We start from the raw sequence: 18,482 nt of genomic DNA, 5'->3' as shown, positions 1-18,482 counted from the left end.
TGTAGATCTGAGGGAATGTGCATGGTGTTCACTCATCTTTGCCCTTCAGTATATGCTTGTTTCTGGGTTCATGCCTTCATGTATGCTGTACTTCAAATTCTTTACATGGCAGACTACAAGGATACAAAACCCGACGTTCCCATTCAGTGGGTTAAGATGGCACCAAGAAACGTGAATTTCTTCAGGTTCCCATGGCAATGCTGATAAAAGCAGTGTGAGGCCCATATTTTGAGTGTTACTTATTTTTCCTACGGGTTTGAATTCTTCATCCTTGGAACTTGGGATTTCAAGAAGAGCTACCATGTGATTCAAGGAGGCAGTTGGTAATAAACACACAACTCTTACAAGTCCAGAAATGATCACTTTACTATACAAAAAGACTAAACATTTACAAGAGAAGATCAAAAGAAGTTGCATTATTAGGTCACCTTGGGAACGTTGCACAAGAGGGGGGTGAACAAACAACATCAAACATCTCCGTACCATGTCAGTACCGTCCAGAGAAACCCAGTCAACCATTACACCAAAGGTCGAAGTTTTAGTACCTGAAAGTCAACCCTGCGCCCTCTTGGTTCATCATTTGCCTGTAAAATATAAAACCCTGGCATTTTTACAAACATGACGTTGTTGTCCATGAACTTGATAGGAATCCAATGTTGTTATAGGGAGGGGAAAAAAGTATAAAAAGATGACATAGGTCAGCTGCCAGTCCATGTTAATGTTAAATTTTTCTAAAATGCGTTAAGTTAGACCAACCAGTCCAGGCAACACTGTTGAATTATTTTAGAGCTCTCCCTCGCAGGTGCTGCTATTCCAAGCAATCTTGCTAGGGCCTAATTTTATTGGACATATGTACAGGTCCTGGTACTGTATATACACATCAAGGGACTGCTCCAGGCCGCACACCTCCGTGCTCCTGCCTGTGTTTCAGACAGGAAGTTTGCCCTGGGCTTCGGGTCACAGCTAGAAGCTTGGGCAGCCGTCTCCCTCTGGGAGTCCACCGCGTCCGGAAGTCAGGACTCAGCCCGTTGCTTTTCCCACGGGATGGGATGGAATGGAGGCTCCAGGCTGGTAGTGTCTGTGGCTGAGCATTTCAAATGCCAGCTACACTTTCGATTTCTGTGCTTCTACGAGACTGTAGGACCCCTTCATGTTGGCCTTTCTCGCAAAGTAAACGATCATCCCAATGGCGGGGATGATTAAGGAGGACGCACAGTACAGCACGAGGAGCCCGGGAGAAAAATAGTCCTTGCTACCTTCTCTTCCTGGAAAGTAACGAAATGGGAACAGTTAATGTCTGGCACACAAAGAGATTGTCTAACTGTCATATTTCCGTATGTTCACAGTACACACAACGCGTTCTCTAAAGAGAAGAGAAGCAAAGCAGCGAGAACGGCCCTTGGGGCCCCACATGCATATTCCCCTGAGTCGCCCAAACAGTGGCCACGGCCTTGGAGGGTCAGTGACAGCTGTCAGCTCCCACAGACTTGGAGGCAAACAGAGGCAGGCTCCCTCGTAGAATGGGAGGCAGGGCGCCTCTTCTTAGGGCTCACGTACGAGAGCAAGCCGTGGAGAGGCGTGTTTGCTTTGGGAAATGTAAATATGTACCAAAGAATGAGCGCTCCGGTCACCACGAACTGAGGTGACTAACCGCTTAGTTGTGCAAGGAAACCCGTGTAACATCTGGAGTGTAATCATATAGTCACACACCATATGTAAGACAGGAAGCAAAAGAGTGCTTGCCAATGGCCTGTACAGACAGACATACGGAAAACTATGTCTCAGGTAGGGCATCTTAACATACATGCTACTCCTCTTCACCATGTATATCATCTCTTGATAAACTGAAGTTTGGGGATAGTATTGTACTTGAGCATAAATATCACTTCCTCAAAGAGTCAATCTCTGGCCTACAGCTCCCTCAACCTAAATCAGGAGCCCCAATATGCTTTCATAATCCATTATACTTCCCCCTTCTGGCTCTTAGTATCACACCTTGTAATTAAACATTTTTTTGTGTGACTATCTATTAAATTTGGTTTCCTCCTGCAGATAGTAAGTTACTTATTTTCTTTATGGTCCACCACTGAAGAGCAAGTACCAGGCTCACTGCTTGGAGTAGTTGGCAGCCAATATATAGTATATTTTATTGACCTTAGAGGAAGGAAGGGAGAGACAGACAGACAGACAGAAAGAGAGACGGAGAAACATCGATCGGCTGTCTCCCGTACGCACCCCAGTCGAATCTGCAACCCTTTTTGGTGTACAGGATGATGCTCCAACCAACTGAACCACCTGGCCAGGGCTACATATTTTTGAGTAGTAATACATTTTTCCTCTCTGTATCCTGTCATTTTGTCATGTGGTTGCAAGTTGGGTACAGAAGGTAATAGCATACAAAAACTAAAATTAGTCCTCTCGCTCCTCTACTAAAGTGATCTGACAGCTGCAAGCCTATTTCGCATCTTAGCCTTACAAGAACCTCTGCAGTAGACAGCCAGGCCCTGGCTGGAGACACCTCCACCGGGACCTCCCTCTGCACCGAGCCGTGTGACCTCACAGGGGTTACGTGTCTTCAGGTGGCATGTGTGCTGTCTAGTCCCAGAAGAATGAGTGATCTGACTAGAGGGTTCTGATCACTGGATGTCACCCAAGTAGAAAAGAATCACGAGGGTCAGGCTGGGGAGTCAGTTTTTCAAATTGTTAAGGTTTTTACCCTTCACCCTAAGCATAATGATAATCGCCTCGTTTTCCTACTTTCCCTTGCTAGAGCAGATCTAACTAGTCCAGTGGTCGGCAAACCGCGGCTCGCGAGCCACATGCGGCTCTTTGGCCACTTGAGTGTGGCTCTTCCACAAAATACCACACACGTACAGTGCGCACACGTACAGTACGATTGAAACTTCGTGGCCCATGCGCAGAAGTCGGTTTTCGGCTCTCAGAAGAAATGTCAATCGTTGTACTGTTGGTATTTGGCTCTGCTGACTAATGAGTTTGCCGACCACTGGACTAGTCTAAGTGGAAGGGTCAGGTGTTAGTGGGAAGTCATTATCACATTGTGGTCAGGCATCAATGCCAGTGGCATGTTGGGCAGTGGTGTTTCTGCTCCTTTTGTTTCCTCTGAAATTTAATAAGCATTAGCTTTTGCCTTCAGTTTTCCCCCTCAGGCATCTGCAGTAAAACAGATTTGCTGCTGAGTCGCTTCCCAGAACAACACAGTTTCCAACACAGTTTCCTATTAGCTGTATAAACACTGGAAATCCTAAGGGCTCCCAACTATTTCTATCACTGGAATACATTCAAGCCAAAACAAAACAAAGTTCATTTTAAACCTCAGACAAATACAGGGGGAAAGTAGTTCAAAATACCCAGGGAAAATATCAGGTTCTGTCTCCATTGATGTGTCATTATTTTAAACCATATGTAGCCTGGGGGCCTGAATTCCTGAGTGCCCAACATGCTGTCATCGTTAAGTAATAAGTGAACATGGCAAATACCTAAATTACTAACTTCGTAGAACAATTAGAAAAGACAGAAATAGCGTTAGAAAGTGGAGAAGCTGTGATTTGTCTTTAAAGAGTATTGTTAACCAAATTACAAAAGTGTTAGGAGTCTGATTCCCTGGGGCTAGGCTTAACTGAAGGTGGCCTGCAGGCATGGAGGGTTGAAGGAAAGAGAAATGCATGCATGTCAACCTACTCATAACTGGGATCTCAATCCGTCCAGAATCATCCCCAACCGTATACCCCCATGTCATCCTGAGTGACCCAGTACAGGGTGAATGTTCCATTCTTTGAACACATAGTCACTTCATTGACCAGACCAACTCTTTCAGGACAATCACTCAGGTGGATGACTAAAGGTTTTACATGTAATTGTGACATTTTCCCCTTCTTTAACATTTCTAGATGGGTGTATTGATATTGTCGTGTTTTGAGGAGGTACTGTGGAGACAGAAAACAGAACATAAGGCCTGCAGTCTTGAGAGTTTGGGCCAGATGAGTAAAAGTTTACCTGTTATCTGACCTAGGTTCCCATTCCCTTTACATTGACAAGTGGTTGCTAACTCTGATGGCCAAGTGCCCGGGGCTCTTAGGAGAGTTGCATTTGTTTGCAATCCCATTCACTCCAAGTAGGGCTTCCAGTCCACAGCTGGGAGCTCATTGGCACACAAAGGAGTGGGAGGAGACGGAAGAGAAAAAGCTGGCCTATTGTGCTCGCACCAGTAAGACCAACAAGTCTTCCTGTTGAGTGGTCATTGAGGGGTTAGGCCCCTGAAGTTTCTCTGCTGAGACCATTGTCCGTTCCCCACCCACCTCCATCAGAATAAAATAGAATGGACAAGGGGCTGGGATGTTTAAGGAGGCAATTCTATAGATAGAGATTCATAAAAGTGGTTCTGCATCAAGATGGCCACTCCTGATTGTTAAGATTATTATCCTGAAAAGATTTGATCCAGAAAATGGGCAGTTTTCAGAGATTCTCTTCTGTTAGGAAGGAATCGGATCTGGCTGGAACCCTCCTCTTCCCGAATGTCAGTCCTACTTTTTCCATTTTCTCAGAACCCCCAGGGGAAGGTTTAGAAAATACGTTGAAACACTTAGGAGACACAAGACCTCAGAGACCAGTGCCGAGTTGTGAACTTTGAGAAAAGCAGATGGGAACTCTGCACTCACCAAGGATTCATGTCAACTTCCTGGCCCAACTCCATAGGTGGAGCAGCTGTGCATGATCATCTTAGGAAGCATTAAGAAACGAACACTGCCAACATGGAGCTCCGTTTTGGCCAACTCATTCATCTCATCCTAGAAACTCTGTACCGTCCACCAAAATTCAGACCTATCATTAACGTTTCTCAAAAACAAGACCAAAACTCTAACCTTTCACATCCAGGGTGATACTTCTGGACTGCAGGCCACGCTCATTTTTAGATTCACATTCGTACACTCCCGCATCCTCTAACTGGGCCTTGTGGATGGTATATGCGCCTTCTATGGACTTGAGCACGGTGTCCCCTGACTCAGCTTTTTTCTTCAGGATTATCCAGGTTTTGGGAACATTCCCACACGTACAGGAGATAATGACAGTGTCCCCTTCCTTGACGCTCTCAGAAGGAGAAGCTGTAAATTGCATGTCTTTTGGAGCGACTGTAAAGAGAATTTGAGAGGCAACTATGATTGGGTAAAATATAAACCAATTCCGCATTAATAATAGCATCAATAGCTTACTGATTGCATGTTTAGAGGGGTGAGTAAAGATATCAAGCATTGACTGGTTGGCTGTAAATGGTCATGTTTTTAACAAGAGAAGGCATTTCTTATGCTTCTCGCCTGTCCCTTAATCCTTTACCCAGCCTAGCCAAAAGATAGGTGCTGTATAAACAGCTCTAGAATTCCAATGTGAAAAAGAGCCCTTTTTTTGGTTGCACTGCCGTGTAACCAAAAGGGTTTGTCTTTCCTTGAAAGACAAAGGCCTTTACGGGCTGGGTCCTCTCAGATCAAGAAATTCAGCTGTGCAGAGGTGGCTTTCTTCCCATCCTTACCAACCACAACTACCATTTCCTAAGTGCCGGGCACTGGGCGAGGCACCTGGCATGCCGCATCTCCATGATGACATAACCCATGGGAGGAGGTCCTCCGGCAGCATTTCGTAAGTGAGAGTCCCCTGAAGTTTATCTGCTTTTCTGACTTGATTTGAGATTCTGTCCTCAACCCAAGTGACACTACCATGACATCCATCCTAAGGGCTTTCTTTAAGGTTGTGCATCGCCCTTCCAAAGTTCTTCCCTTAAAATACGAATTACTACCGAGATGAGGGAACAAGTAAGTCACTAATACCTTAGTGGAAATACTACCAAGAAAATAACACCAAGGAGTCTGAGAGCCCCAGTGAAGAAAAGGGCCTTGGACCCCAAAAGGGAAAGTAGGGAGAAAAACTCCAAATTGATCACTTTATGGTTTTTGCCTAAAATGACCTATAGCTTCAACCTGTCAACTAGGAACTGTTTTGTCCTCAGTCTTGGATCTCCACCCGGGAGAGAGGCTCTGGACCTGATAGCTTAATCCACTCTGGTGTTTCCATGCCATCAAACTGAACGAAAGGATGTGGTCACTGCTGTTCTTAATCTTGGCGTTTACCAAAGGTTTAAGGGCCCTTTAGGCTTCTAAGCAAATGCTAGCAGGCACCTTGTGAGATTACCACTGAGAGTCCCATTCAGCCGGATGTGGTGGCTTTAATCATAAGTAATTTTCAAATACATACATATGTCTTCTTATTCTCATTTCAACACCATAATCATTGCCTTGTAAGTGTAACTGGGATTCCTGGCATGGTTCCTGGAGCCGGCGGTCCACTTGAGGTTTGAAAGAGTTTTAGGACAAGAGACTTGGCATGGTTCACGAGAAAGTACTATTCCAGGCATTTTCTTTGCATAGGAAACATCGTGAGCTCTTCAAAACCCTCAACACATTTGTTTAGTAAAGATTTTGTTTTCAAAGAGGACTTTGGGTTCATCTTGTTTGGGAGTCTCTGTGCTTCCTAGACTTCCATGTCTATTTCCTGAACTGGGTTAGGGGAGTTTCCATCATTGTCTTTTCAAATAAATTTTCAATTTCTTACTCTCTCTCTCTTCTCCTTCTGGCACCCCTCTGATGCAAACATTGATATGCTTGAAGTTATCCCAGAAGCCCCATATACTCTTTTTGTTTTCTTAGCAGTTAGTTCTCTACAAGGGAGTTCCCATAAGATTGTAAGTTGATTTCTCAATAGAAACTTTGCAGGCCAGAAGGGATTAGCACATAATATTCAGAGTGATGAAAAAGCAAGGACCTAAATCAAGATTACTCTACCATGCAAAGCTATCGTTTGGAATTGAAAGACAGATAAAGAGCTTCCCAGACAGAAAAAAAAAAAACACAACTAAAGGAGTTCATCTCCACCAAACCAGTATTAAAAGAAATGTTAAAGGGTCTTCTTTAAGAAGAAGAAGAAAAGAAAAGATCAAAAATATGAATAATAAAATGGCAATAAATACCTGTCAATAATTACTTGAAATGCAATGGATTCAATGCTCTAATCAAAAGACATATGGTGACTGAATGGATAACAAAACAATACCCTTACATATGCTGTCTACAAGAGACTCCCTTCAAATCAAAAGACACATACAGACTGAAAATAAAGGGATGGGAAAAGATATTTCATGAAAATGAAAACAAACAAATAAACCAAAAAGTTGGAGTAGCAACACTTATACTGGACAAAATAGAGTTTAAGATAAAGGCTATAACAACAGACAAAGAAGGGCCCAGCAATTTCACTTCTGGGTATTTATCCAAAGAAACCCCAAACACTACATGGAAAAATCATACACATCCATATGTTTATTGCAGCATTATTTGCAACAGCCAAGATATGGAAGCAACCTAAGTATCTATCAATAGACGAATGGATAAAGAAGTGGTAGATGTCTGAGCAAAAAAAAAAAGATTGAAATCTTATCATCTTCAACAACATGGATGGACATACAGGGAATTGTGCTGCGTGAAAGAAATCAGACAGAGAAAGACAAATGCCAGATGATTTCGCTTATATGTGGAATCTAAATAAATAAATAAACAAATAAATAAATAAACTAACACAGAACAGAAACAGACTCATAGATCAGAGAACATTTTGATAGTTGCTATATGGGAGGGTGTTTGGGGACTGGATGAAAATGGTGAAGGGATTTAGAAGTACAGATTGGTAGTTACAGAATAGTCATGGGATATAAAGTACAGCATAGGGAATATCATCAATAATATTATAATAACTATATATGGTATCAGATGGATACTAGATTTATTGGTGTGATCACTTTGTAAGTTACATAAATATCTAATCACGGGGTTATACACTTGAAACTAATATAATATTGTACATCAACTGTAATTTAAAAATAAAAATTTTAAAGAGGACTTGGTTCAAATCCATTAACACAACCAAAATAATACTAGCAATAACTCACTAATCACACTCTGCTCACCTTGGATAATTAATTCAACTTCATTTCTGCTTATCCCAGCCAGGCTGCTCCCTTCACACACATAAATACCAGAATCTTCCCTTCTTGTAGAAGTTAAGGTGAGCGTTGTATTCTCAGAAAGAAACTGTAGCTGCCCATTCTGCAGCTGCCTGCTCCACCGGAATCTGGGCGCTGGGAGGCCATCGCTGGAGCATGTCATCGTCACAGAACTGCCTTCCTCCAGGACGGAGGAGGGGCTCACCAGGATGCTTGTGTTCCTGGGGGCAACTGAAAAGGGAGGGACACTTGTTAGCTTGACCCCTTAAGCCCTGAGTTCCAAAGAGCTTCCATAATGTCGCAAAGCCAGGCTGTGCAAGCAGTGGGTTAGGACAGTTCATAACCCTTGATGGCTTCACCAAAGGGGGTTTCCGTCCCCTTGTGCCCTAGCAGATGCAGGAGCATAGACAGGAAAACATGGACACATCCTGGGTATTTCCCAATGCAGACAGGTCCTGTAGGAACTCTGCTACCCGAGAGGGGATGATCCATGACAGTGTACTGTATGTCGACAGTTATGGAACGTTAAACGTGACTACAAATTATCCGACTCTCCCGTGAAAAGGTAGAGCCTATGTTTCTACCCGTTGAACCCACGCTGCCCTGTGGCTCCCTGTGACCCATATAACACGGAGCAAGTCACACTGTGGGACTCCAAGCCCAGGCCTCATCTCCCTCTCGCAACACCTCGCTCTGGTGACCAGACCCAGGCCGCCTTCCTTGCGGGTGAGAGCGCACGTGGAGAAAGGGAGGCCCAGGCATCCCAGGAAGGCCCCACTGACCCGCCAACTGACCCGCCAACTGACCGCGTGAGCGAGTTCAGCTCAGGCCACGCTGAGCAGACGACGCGCCCTGCCCGCCCTGCCAACGCCGCCGTCTCACAGAGTCACAGGCCAATGGGCGGTTGTTGTCTTCAGTGTTGGGGGTGTTGGTTAAAATAATCATTATTTGGCATTTCTTTTTCACGGAGGTTCTAACTCTTAACCTCGTGTCCACTGACTGTTGCCTGGCAAAAGTGAGAAGAAACCGCTGTGAAACCGTGGGCGCGCCCCACTTACTGTGCACGGAGAGCGTCTGTGAACTCTGCCGCTGCGCGGCTTCCACGTCCAGCTCGTCCATGTGTAACTGAGCCAGACAGACAAGGGCCTCGCCAGTGTCTTCGGCGGTGGGGACGAAGGTCACGTCCAGACTGCCGGTCTCTAGGGATTTCTTGTCCGCGCCCATCAGGAAGTTTTTATTCTTCAGCACACGGCCCCCCTTCAGGAGCTGGATCTCCAGCCGCTCCAGCGGGTACACGTCCGGCACCTTGCAGCTCACGGTGACCGGGCTGCCGCTCACCAACACGCCGCTCGTCTCCATCTCTGGGTCTCTGGGGAACGCTGCAAACACCAAGCAAACATGACGCTCGTGTGTGGCTGTGAACGGAAAACCAGAACTAATCTCTATTAAATCCAAGGTCTCCAGTGACCGCTTTAAAGCCCTCGGGAGAGTGTGGCCACCACTGTGTACACAACGACGTTAAGTAGAAATGTTTGCGATACTAAAATATATGTGACGCTGGAAACAAAAAGTAGTAAATGAAGCAGCCCCGCAATAAACGTACTTACCGTATAAGACGACTTTTTAACCCAGGAAAATATTCTATACACCCAGTCGTCTTATACGCCTGAAAATACGGCATTTCCCTCTTCTAGTGACGCAGCGCTGCTGAGAGCCATGAAGGATTCTCCCCGAGACCCGCGCGTTCCCCCATCTTACTTAGTAACTCCATTTTACATGTTTGCCAAGATGTGTTGAATATTGACTACGTGCTAGTCCCTTACTGAGTCTCCGTCCTTGAAACAGCCTGATAAAGTGGGCATTGTTTAACGTACGTACAGCTAGGAAAAGCTACAGAGCACTTATTTCGAAGCTAGGAAAACGGACACGTCTGACAGTGGCTAGGAGAGAGTCACCGGCAGCAGATCTGGGAAGTCCTGAGCTGAGACCAGACTCACATTTCCCTGAGCTCAGAGCTCAAACCGCATGGGCTCTCAGCATCGACGAAGCCCTCCCCTAAGACCCCCCCTCCCCGCCCCCGCCCCACACAGATCTCGGTTTGGACATCTGAATTTCCAATGGCCACGTGTAGGCAGCAAGTTGTACATCTTTCTCAGACAAGACTTGTAGTTAAGAAAAAAAAACAACTGTAAGAGATTCCGGTTCTGAATAATATTTATATGAAATCTTATGCAAATCAATGAACACAAGACTAAAATAGTTGCCAAGAGCTACAGCAACGCTAACATTTTTCTCTCCCGTAAGTAAAATGCTGTTAAAGTGATACATCCTCAGCTGTTTCCAATTGCGGGGAGGCTCCGCCGTGGTTCTCATTTCTGCTGGAAACGAGCCTACGCCAGCGGATCCTGGGCGCTGGGTAACACGATAACACAATCAGATTCGCCCGTCTTGAGAGACTCACATCCCTTTACAGATAGACTCTAACTCCTTTCGAACAGATCCTGAGGGGGACACAGTCGGGGCGGGTTTTCTGGTGGAAATCTCTACAATAGGGCCCCTTGAATTCTGCTGAATTAGACCAGGCAGAGTGACCCTCCCAAAGCAATCACAAAGGTTGGTCACTCTGCATATGTTGTCTCTCACTGGTTAGAAACGGAGGGGCCCCAGCAATGTGGAATCCGTGGACCTCTGGGGTTGTAAGGGCTCTTTTTCAGGTGACAAGCACAGTAAGAAAAAGCGCAGGGTGTGTATGTAGTTCGGTCACTGGCCCCTGACCTACTGCCCTGGACCGTGCCCTCTGCTCACCCACACTCCCTGCCCGCGTGCCTGGCTTTTCCCTGCTCCCCGCCGCCTCATTTCCCCATCCTGCCATCAGCTTTCCAAATGCGTCTTCAAAACGGTAGGGTCGGCTCAGCTCCTGTCTAATGCTGAGTGGCCATCATGCCTCCGCAGTTATCCCAACGGGCACTGAGCCCCTCCCTGCTCACTCTCACCTCCAACGCCCCGCACACTCACACAGCGGGGACAGGAAGCAGTGAGCAGGGGGTGTGTTCCCGTGCCCGACTCCGGCAAGGCACAGGACCGCCGATGCTGTGCATGTATGTAATGTGTGCATGTATGTAATGTGTGCTGAAGATTTAGGCCAACTAAGTTGCCTCGGAAATTCTGGTTCCGAGAGTCAGGAACCATTCCCAATGCTAACTTCCCTTCCTAAACACACGGGTCTCATTGCACATCACATACATGTTATGTTTCTTCTGACAGAACCGAAAGCAAAGCAGTAAACCGCGGGGGGAGGCACTCACAGTAGAGGTCCACCTTGACTCCCTTCTCCAGTTTCTTGCGCCCGCAGGTCACGGTGCACAGGTACGAATGCTCGTTCTCAAACCCCACAGGGCTCAGCGTCAGCGTGGACCTGGGCCCCTCGCTCCGCACCTGCCCGCTCAGAGGGCTGTCCATCTGGGTTCTCCAGGAGAAAGACGGGGCCTCGCAGCCCGTGGCATCGCATGTCAGCACCACCGCGCCGCCGAGCCGAGCAGCGACCTGGGGTCCAGGGCCGATCTCAACCGTGAACGGTTTTTCTGGGGGAAAAGGACAAGACGAAAGGAAGGTGAGTATTTTCTTCTTTCACCACATTCCAGTATATGGTCTTTGTCGGGTGTTTTCTGGTTTTTGTTTGTTTGTTTGTTTCTGATTTCCTTTAAGCTAACATCTGTGACAAAAAAGTTACTCCTTTCCACCTTGGGACCAATGGGAATGAGACCACACCTTGTAAGATGAACCCACAGCAGTCCACTGGCGCAGGCATTGAACAGAATGAACGTGGATAAAAATTTGTCAAGGGAGGGGGGGCATATGTCATAGCAATAATTCACTGTCTGCTCAAATGCAGGGCATCAAATCCCTGTGATAGCGGACAGCACTCAAGTCATTTAAGAGGTTCCAGTGCCTTCAGCATTGTGTAAACCACTTCATGTATATTGTCTCACTTTATCCTCACAACCTCATGAACTGTTGCGCTAACTCTCCTCCTCTTCCTACTCCTCCTCACCCTCCTCCTCCTTCTTCTCTTCCCCCTGTTTCTCCTCCTCCTCCACCTTCTCCTTGAGGAAACTTAGGCTCAGGACTGCTAAATAACTTTATACAACTTGCAAGAGACAAAATTAAGGTTTGAAGCCAGGTGGGTCTGATTCAGGATCCCAGCTTTTCAGCCGCTTGAACAACTCAATCCAGTCACCCTCGTGTGGAGATAAAACAAGACCTAAGAAAAGCACTAAAGAAAGCCACAAACACAGGTCTTCCCGCGAGACAGGGCCCGCAGCGGACCAGTGCTCGGAGCGTCTGTCCCAACGGTGCGAAGTTACGCGTTGGAAGTCACACTGAGAGCAAAGTCACGGGCCAAGCATTGAAGTGGCTCAGGAGCCACCTCTAAACTTTGATGCAGAATAAAACACGGGGACTGGCAACTCAGATGGGAGGGCAAACCCTGCCCAGTCTCCAGCATCCAGGAAAGCCCTCTGGCTGCCAGTGTATCCCTGCCGGGCACACACCCTGCTGTCTGGGGAGAAAGGGAATTCGAAATCTCCACTTTGTTCCCGTGAAGAAACAGGAAGTGTGGGGCAACTCTGAAAGTGACAGGTGAGACTCCGCGGGAAACCACTCACATGGTCCTGGTGACTAGCGGGCTGGGGATGGAAGAAAGAGACCCCAGCACACAAACACCCCAAATCCACCAGCCTGCGCGGGTTCTCTTCTGTGCGGGGAGCTGTTTCAGTGTGGCTGGCCTGGTGGTGACACTGTAGTCGCTTCCCAAGAAGGCTTTCCTCACATCACCTCAGGAGACGGACAGCTCTGAGGTCCTGAAAGCGGCAGCTCGTTCAGAGCAAGGCCCAGCGTTTCCGGGTTCCTGACCCTCTGGTGTGGGAAGGGGGAACTTTACAACAGAGCCACTTCCTGCCTGTGGCCAAGTCTCAGATCACTTCCTTTTTTTTTTTACAGTGGCCGCTCTGTTCCCACGTGAGTCTGTGGCTCCTGTGGGAGCACCTGGAAGGTCACGGAGGCCTTTGAAAGTTCAGTTCCCTCTTTACCGCTGAGGCTGTCCGTATCCTGTGATGCAGAACGCCCCTTCCTCGCCCAGCTGTGTCTCCCTCTCCCTGAAATGGGACGCAGCTTAGGATGGCTGGAGCCTTCCAGGACAGAGGACCAGCGTCCATGCTTTTGTCAGGGGGTACCTTTCCTGGGCTCCTGAGAATGCCAGTCAAACACCCAACTGAGGGCATCTACCGATGGCGAGGTTGAAGTCTCCTTTTTTAACCGTCAAGTTTAGCCTCATGTTTTCACATAGAAAAATGGGAGCTGCCCACGTGTACAATGTGTTCATCCTGCCATTATGGAGCACCTAGCATGTGGCAGGCGCTGCATCTTACAGGTGTGAGGAAGGTGACTATGTACCTGAGCTGGAGCACGCGGCCATGAGATGGGGCGCCAGTAAGATCTGAGGGAGCCATCGGGCATCGAAGCTGCCTCACCGCGGCTCCGAGCCCAGTGGCAGCATCTTCCTCTTCCTTTTGCACCCCTCACTTACCCTGAACAAGTAATTCCACCTCTTTTCTGTCTTCGCCAACCAGGTTCACTCCTGCGCACACGTAAATCCCGGAATCCTCCATCCGCATGGCAATCAGAGTGAGGGTTGCATTTCCAGAAAGGGGCTGCAGGTTCCCGTTATCTAACTTCTTGCTCCAGAAAATCTGCGGCGCTGGCAGGCCCTGGCTGGCACAGGTCATGGTCACGGAGCCGCCCTCGAGCAGCCTGGTGGAGGGGCTCACAGAGACGGTGGTGTCCTTGGGGGAGACTGAAAAGACAGGGCACGATGTCGGCAACTGCTGAGCCCCCCTCGACCCAACGGGAGTGACGTGTTCCTCCCACAGGCCGTGTCTCTGTGCGCCCACAACTTCGACGAACGTACTGTGTCAGACCAGCACAGAAAACTTAGTCCATCCAGTTTCTGACCAGTTTGACTGGGCTAATTTTTTTTTGTTATGGTTGGTGTTTTCAATTGGCTATAGATACTCAGAAATCAAGAAAGACTCTTAATGTGGTTCAGATACTTAATTATAGCTCTCTTTTCCGAGTTCTGCATTCTCTAGGGAAAATATCCCCTATCTTGACTATTCAGAATTTTGATAGAAGTCTCTCCCTCTCATTCTCTTCCAAGCATGCTCAGGTGGGCAACACTCCTTTCAGAGTGGTGTCCAGAGCAGAACGCAGTGTTCTAGTCTGGAACGGGGTGCAGCAGGGCCACTCCTACACAACCCGGGACGATGAGGCGGCCTCAGAACCCCGCAGCCTCCGGGAGTGTGGAGGCAACCAGGGCTCCTCTCCACACCGCCCCCCGCCCCATGCACATGTACCCACAGAATCAGTGCTCGCCTTGTAAGGTCTCTGTACCTGATAGTTCAGGGCACAGTATAAGAATTTACAACATGATAAAAAATGATACCATTTGAGCCCATTTCCTACTCCCCAGTGTATAGTATTATTACTTCCCTTCGATAGGCTGGGAAATAGAGAAATTAAGTGACCCAAGTTCACAAGTCTTATTAACCCACATCCAGCACTCTTTTCATTGAAACGCCCTGTTGACAAATATTATGTTCTCCCTGAATAAAAACGGACTAAAACAAGTTTCTGCCTGACTTCAGCCGCTAAGCGGACTGCCGCATCCAGCCAAGATGAAACGCCCACCAAGGCTGACCGGCCCCGCGGCCCTTACCGTAGACCTGCAGCTCTTTCGTGGTCTCCCTTTTCCGGAGCTCTTCAGCGACTTCATTGATGTGCAGCGTGGCTCGGCACACAAGAGCCTTCCCCATGTCCTCCCTGGTAGGAGTGAAGGTCACCTCCAAGCTCATGTTCTCCAGGGACTTGCTCTCCATCGGCTCCAGAAATTCTTGGTTTTTCAGGACACTGTTGTCCTTCAGCAAATCAATCTCCAGCCTGTCGAACGGGTAGACGTCAGGGACCAGGCACGTGGCTGTGACCGGCTGTCCCACCTGCAGGGGGCCACGCAGGTGAATCTCCGGGTCCTTGGGGAAAGCTGCAAAGATCAAATGAACACGCGTGAGTGGGCTCCGGGCTCGTGTGGGGCAGGTCCCGTAGGGGCTCAATGCAATGCAAACCGAGTCTACAGTTTCTGTTACGACAATCTCGATTCTTTGTTTAAGTCGCCTTTCACGGTTCGGATCAGTTCACGAATCAGAGTCAGGCACCTTTCAGCCAATTCTTCAGCTCTGCTCCCGAGTGTCTAAGGTTTCCATGTTATTGAGTAAAAGAAGGGAGAAGAAATGAGTGTTCATTAAGGACTTACATGTGCCCATCGCAGCGCCGTTTATTTGGCACGAGTGATTTTATTCTGTCCTCACAATAACCCCGAGAGATGGAGACCACACTTCACACATGTGAAAACACAGGCCTGGTGTATTTGCATCACTGGCCCCAAGTCACCCGCTAGTCAGTGTGACGTCTGGGACTTAAGCTCCGGATTTCTAGAACTCTGCACTGTCTCTGCGGGTTTATGGTTCATTATATCACATTCTCTTATTTTAGCCAGAGCAGATATATCCCCCTTGGACAGGTAAGGACCCGGAGGCTCAGCATGCCATTGCAGAGAAGAGCGGGTGGGGAGATGTGCTAAGAAGGGGAGGGAGCCACGTCACGTGACTGGCTTCTGAAAGGGCGCCTCCGGCAGGAACTGATCAACCAGGAAGGGACGCCTGTGCAATCTGTAAAGTCCGGAAGGCAGGGCTGCCTCCCGAAATGCCAGCTCGGTGCCCACCCAGCCCTGCAGGGCGCCTCTCAGGGCCCGGGGCACGCACCGCTGGGCTCAGCCTCGGCCTCCCTGCAAAGGCCTCCTTCTCAGACCCTCAGGATGCTGACGAGGGCGTGGCTGGGTGCGAGGCTCTGGTAATAACCCAAAGGTCTCAGCCCTGAAGGCTCACAACCGGGTGTGTTCCACCTGATGCGAGACAGACACGGGGAAGAAAAACTCCAGGCAAGATCAGGGGGCCAGAAGGCCTTCCCTTCTCTTCTTTAAATCCTCGGCGATTTAGGGCGAGAGAGCAGAGGCAAAGGGGCTGGAAGTCTCGGATGTGAAAGAAACGCAGCCCTTTTCATTCCCCCCCCCCCCCCCCCCACATCCCTGTCCCTCCGGTTCTGGAAGGACCGTGCCTGCGGCCCACACAGTTCGCCGCCCGGAAATCCAAGCACTTGCCGCTTTCCCTCTATTTACAGAAGGGGCCCTTGTGGCGCTCAGGAAGCTGCACACGCAGCGAGGATGCCTGCACGACCCGCACAATGGCCAGCAGCCCGCCAGGCAGTGTCCTGGGATGAATTAGCAGCACATGGGCCGGGGAGGAGTCGGCTCCGGTTTCTGGGCAGAGCTGAGCTCCACGACACCAGAAGGAAGCGATAGAGTCATAAAGCAGTCACACGAGGTAGGTCTCCGTGAGGCGCCGCAAAGCACTGCCGGCTTGTGGGTTTTGTTTCTGAAAGAGGGGCCCTCGGTCGCCAAGGCCAGTGATTGATTTCAGGCTCTCCCCCCGCTGACTGTACTTGCCGGACTGAGAGCAGACGGGGGTGTATTCCGGTGGAATGCTAAGCGAGGGGCATCCATTCACATTCACCAGGCAAATCCAATTCATTATGCAAATACCCTGGGGCTTGAGCAGTTGAGCATCCAGGATTCATGGCACCAAAAGCAGCAAGGACGAACTCAAACCGATCCACACCAGAAAGATCCAGTGAGCGGCGTGGGTGCAGATAATATTCTTCTTATGTCCCGGGGGGGAGCTTTTGGACAGGAGCCTGTTACTGACTCATACAGCTCCCCCTTACACCCATGCTGAGCGCCCCATTGCATAAGACTAAAGAAATGGGGACTCCCTGAAGGATGGCATTCATGGATCATGTAGATGCATGGAAGGGTCTAACCCAAGAGAGAGCTTTGTGCAGTAAGAGCTTTAGAGAGCTTCACTGCGTGGCTCAGAGCAGCGAGGTCTTCCCGGCCACCAGGTCTGCGCAGAGTGGCAAGTGGAAGCCGAGGCTCGGGCTCCCGGGCTCGTGCTCAGCTCAGCCGTCTCTCCCTCTCTGGGTGCGAGAATCTAGTCCTCTGGCCACGGATCTAGACGTGGACGATGTTTCCAACGACCCCCGTTAGACACTTCATTTAACGCAAACCCGAGAGACCCTAGGAGCCGCAAGTACTCACAGTAGACGTGCACCTCGATGTTCCTCTCCGCCTTCCTGGCCCCGCACGTGGCGGTGCACAGGTAGGAGTGCTCGTTCTCGAAGCTCACGGGGTCCATGGTGAGCGTGGACGTGGAGCCGGCGCTCCGCACCCTCCCGCTCAGGGGGCTGTCGATCTGGGTCCTCCAGGAGAACGCCACCGGGGCCTCGCAGCCCGTGGCGCTGCACGTCAGCGAGACCGAGGCGCCGATCGGAGCCATGACGGGGGATTCGGGCGAGCTCTCGATCCTGAAGGCTTGAGCTGTGACGGCAAGAGGAAGGCAAACTCTCACGGGTTCGTCTAACATTCCACTCGCCTCTGCCCCGGCACAATGTGCAGCGTGCTCTGGCCGCGCTCTCCCACACTGCTCCCCCCCGCGCCCCGACTGCACGGCCCCCCAAAGGCACGGGATCGCTGCCAAGGAAGGTGTTGGAATGATCTCCGTTCAGCGGCTCTGACCCTGAAGCCCATCTGTCAGCCTTGTGTTGTGGTTTGCGAAGCCTGATCTCATCATCAGGCACAGGAAACCGAAGAGATAGCCCTTCCCAGGGACAGAGCCACCGACTCGTTTGACATCGGGGAAAGCATCCAAAGCAACATCCATTTGCAGCTCCGACTGTGGCACATGACACCACATAGCAGCGCTCACAGCACGTCGCAAGTCAGGTTACCTTCTGTTCCCCCCTCCTGCCCCCCCCCCCCCCCCCCCGCCGTCCCCTGTTTTAAGAATCCCAGTGCTTTTCCTCACCCCCGAGCCAAACCGGCCGAAGCTACAGTCAGGGCGAACTCGGAACCCGAGCATGCCCAGCGGGTCGGGAGCAGAACTTACCCGCAGCAAACACCATCCAAAGTAGAGTCAAGGCCCCAGAGATCCCCTCCATCTTCCCAGGCGGACGCTGCTGGACGCTGCTGCCGAGTAGAACGCAGCGGCTTCCAGCCCTGCGGGTCAGCTCCGCTCCCTCCCGCGGCGGTGGGCACAGTGGGGAGGGAAGTAGAAAGTCTGCTCTTTATAAAGGGTCTCGTCGCAGAGGCGGAGGGAAATCCCTTCAAGGGGAAACCCGGAGCAGAGCCAGAAAAAAAAAGTTTCCCTGACAGCCGGCCAAGGCCAGGGTTAACCCCTTCGGCGGCCGTGGCTGCCGG

The 18,482-nt window shown here is 49.6% G+C and overlaps 1 protein-coding gene across 2 annotated transcripts; it reads right to left on the bottom strand.

Moving 5' to 3' along the window:
* Positions 1 to 341: 341 nt before the first annotated feature.
* Positions 342 to 18,240, bottom strand: VCAM1 (vascular cell adhesion molecule 1). Of its 2 annotated transcripts, XM_054711551.1 has the most exons (9): positions 18,172 to 18,240; positions 17,325 to 17,603; positions 14,835 to 15,155; positions 13,647 to 13,913; positions 11,368 to 11,643; positions 9,121 to 9,441; positions 8,027 to 8,293; positions 4,881 to 5,171; positions 342 to 1,265 (listed from the first exon to the last, which is right to left on the bottom strand). In XM_054711551.1, the coding sequence occupies exons 1-9, from the start codon at positions 18,221 to 18,223 to the stop codon at positions 1,105 to 1,107; spliced, it is 2,235 nt and encodes a 744-aa protein (XP_054567526.1). In that variant the 5' UTR covers positions 18,224 to 18,240; the 3' UTR covers positions 342 to 1,104. The 2 variants fall into 2 exon arrangements, with proteins under 2 accessions (XP_054567526.1, XP_028009773.2); XM_028153972.2 differs by lacking the exon at positions 4,881 to 5,171.
* Positions 18,241 to 18,482: the final 242 nt, after the last annotated feature.

The sequence above is a fragment of the Eptesicus fuscus genome, chromosome 22 (assembly GCF_027574615.1).
Source record: "Eptesicus fuscus isolate TK198812 chromosome 22, DD_ASM_mEF_20220401, whole genome shotgun sequence".
NCBI classification, from domain to species: Eukaryota; Metazoa; Chordata; class Mammalia; order Chiroptera; family Vespertilionidae; genus Eptesicus; species Eptesicus fuscus.
Note: the sequence above shows the minus strand (reverse complement) of the source record. Positions and strands in the feature narration are given on the sequence as shown.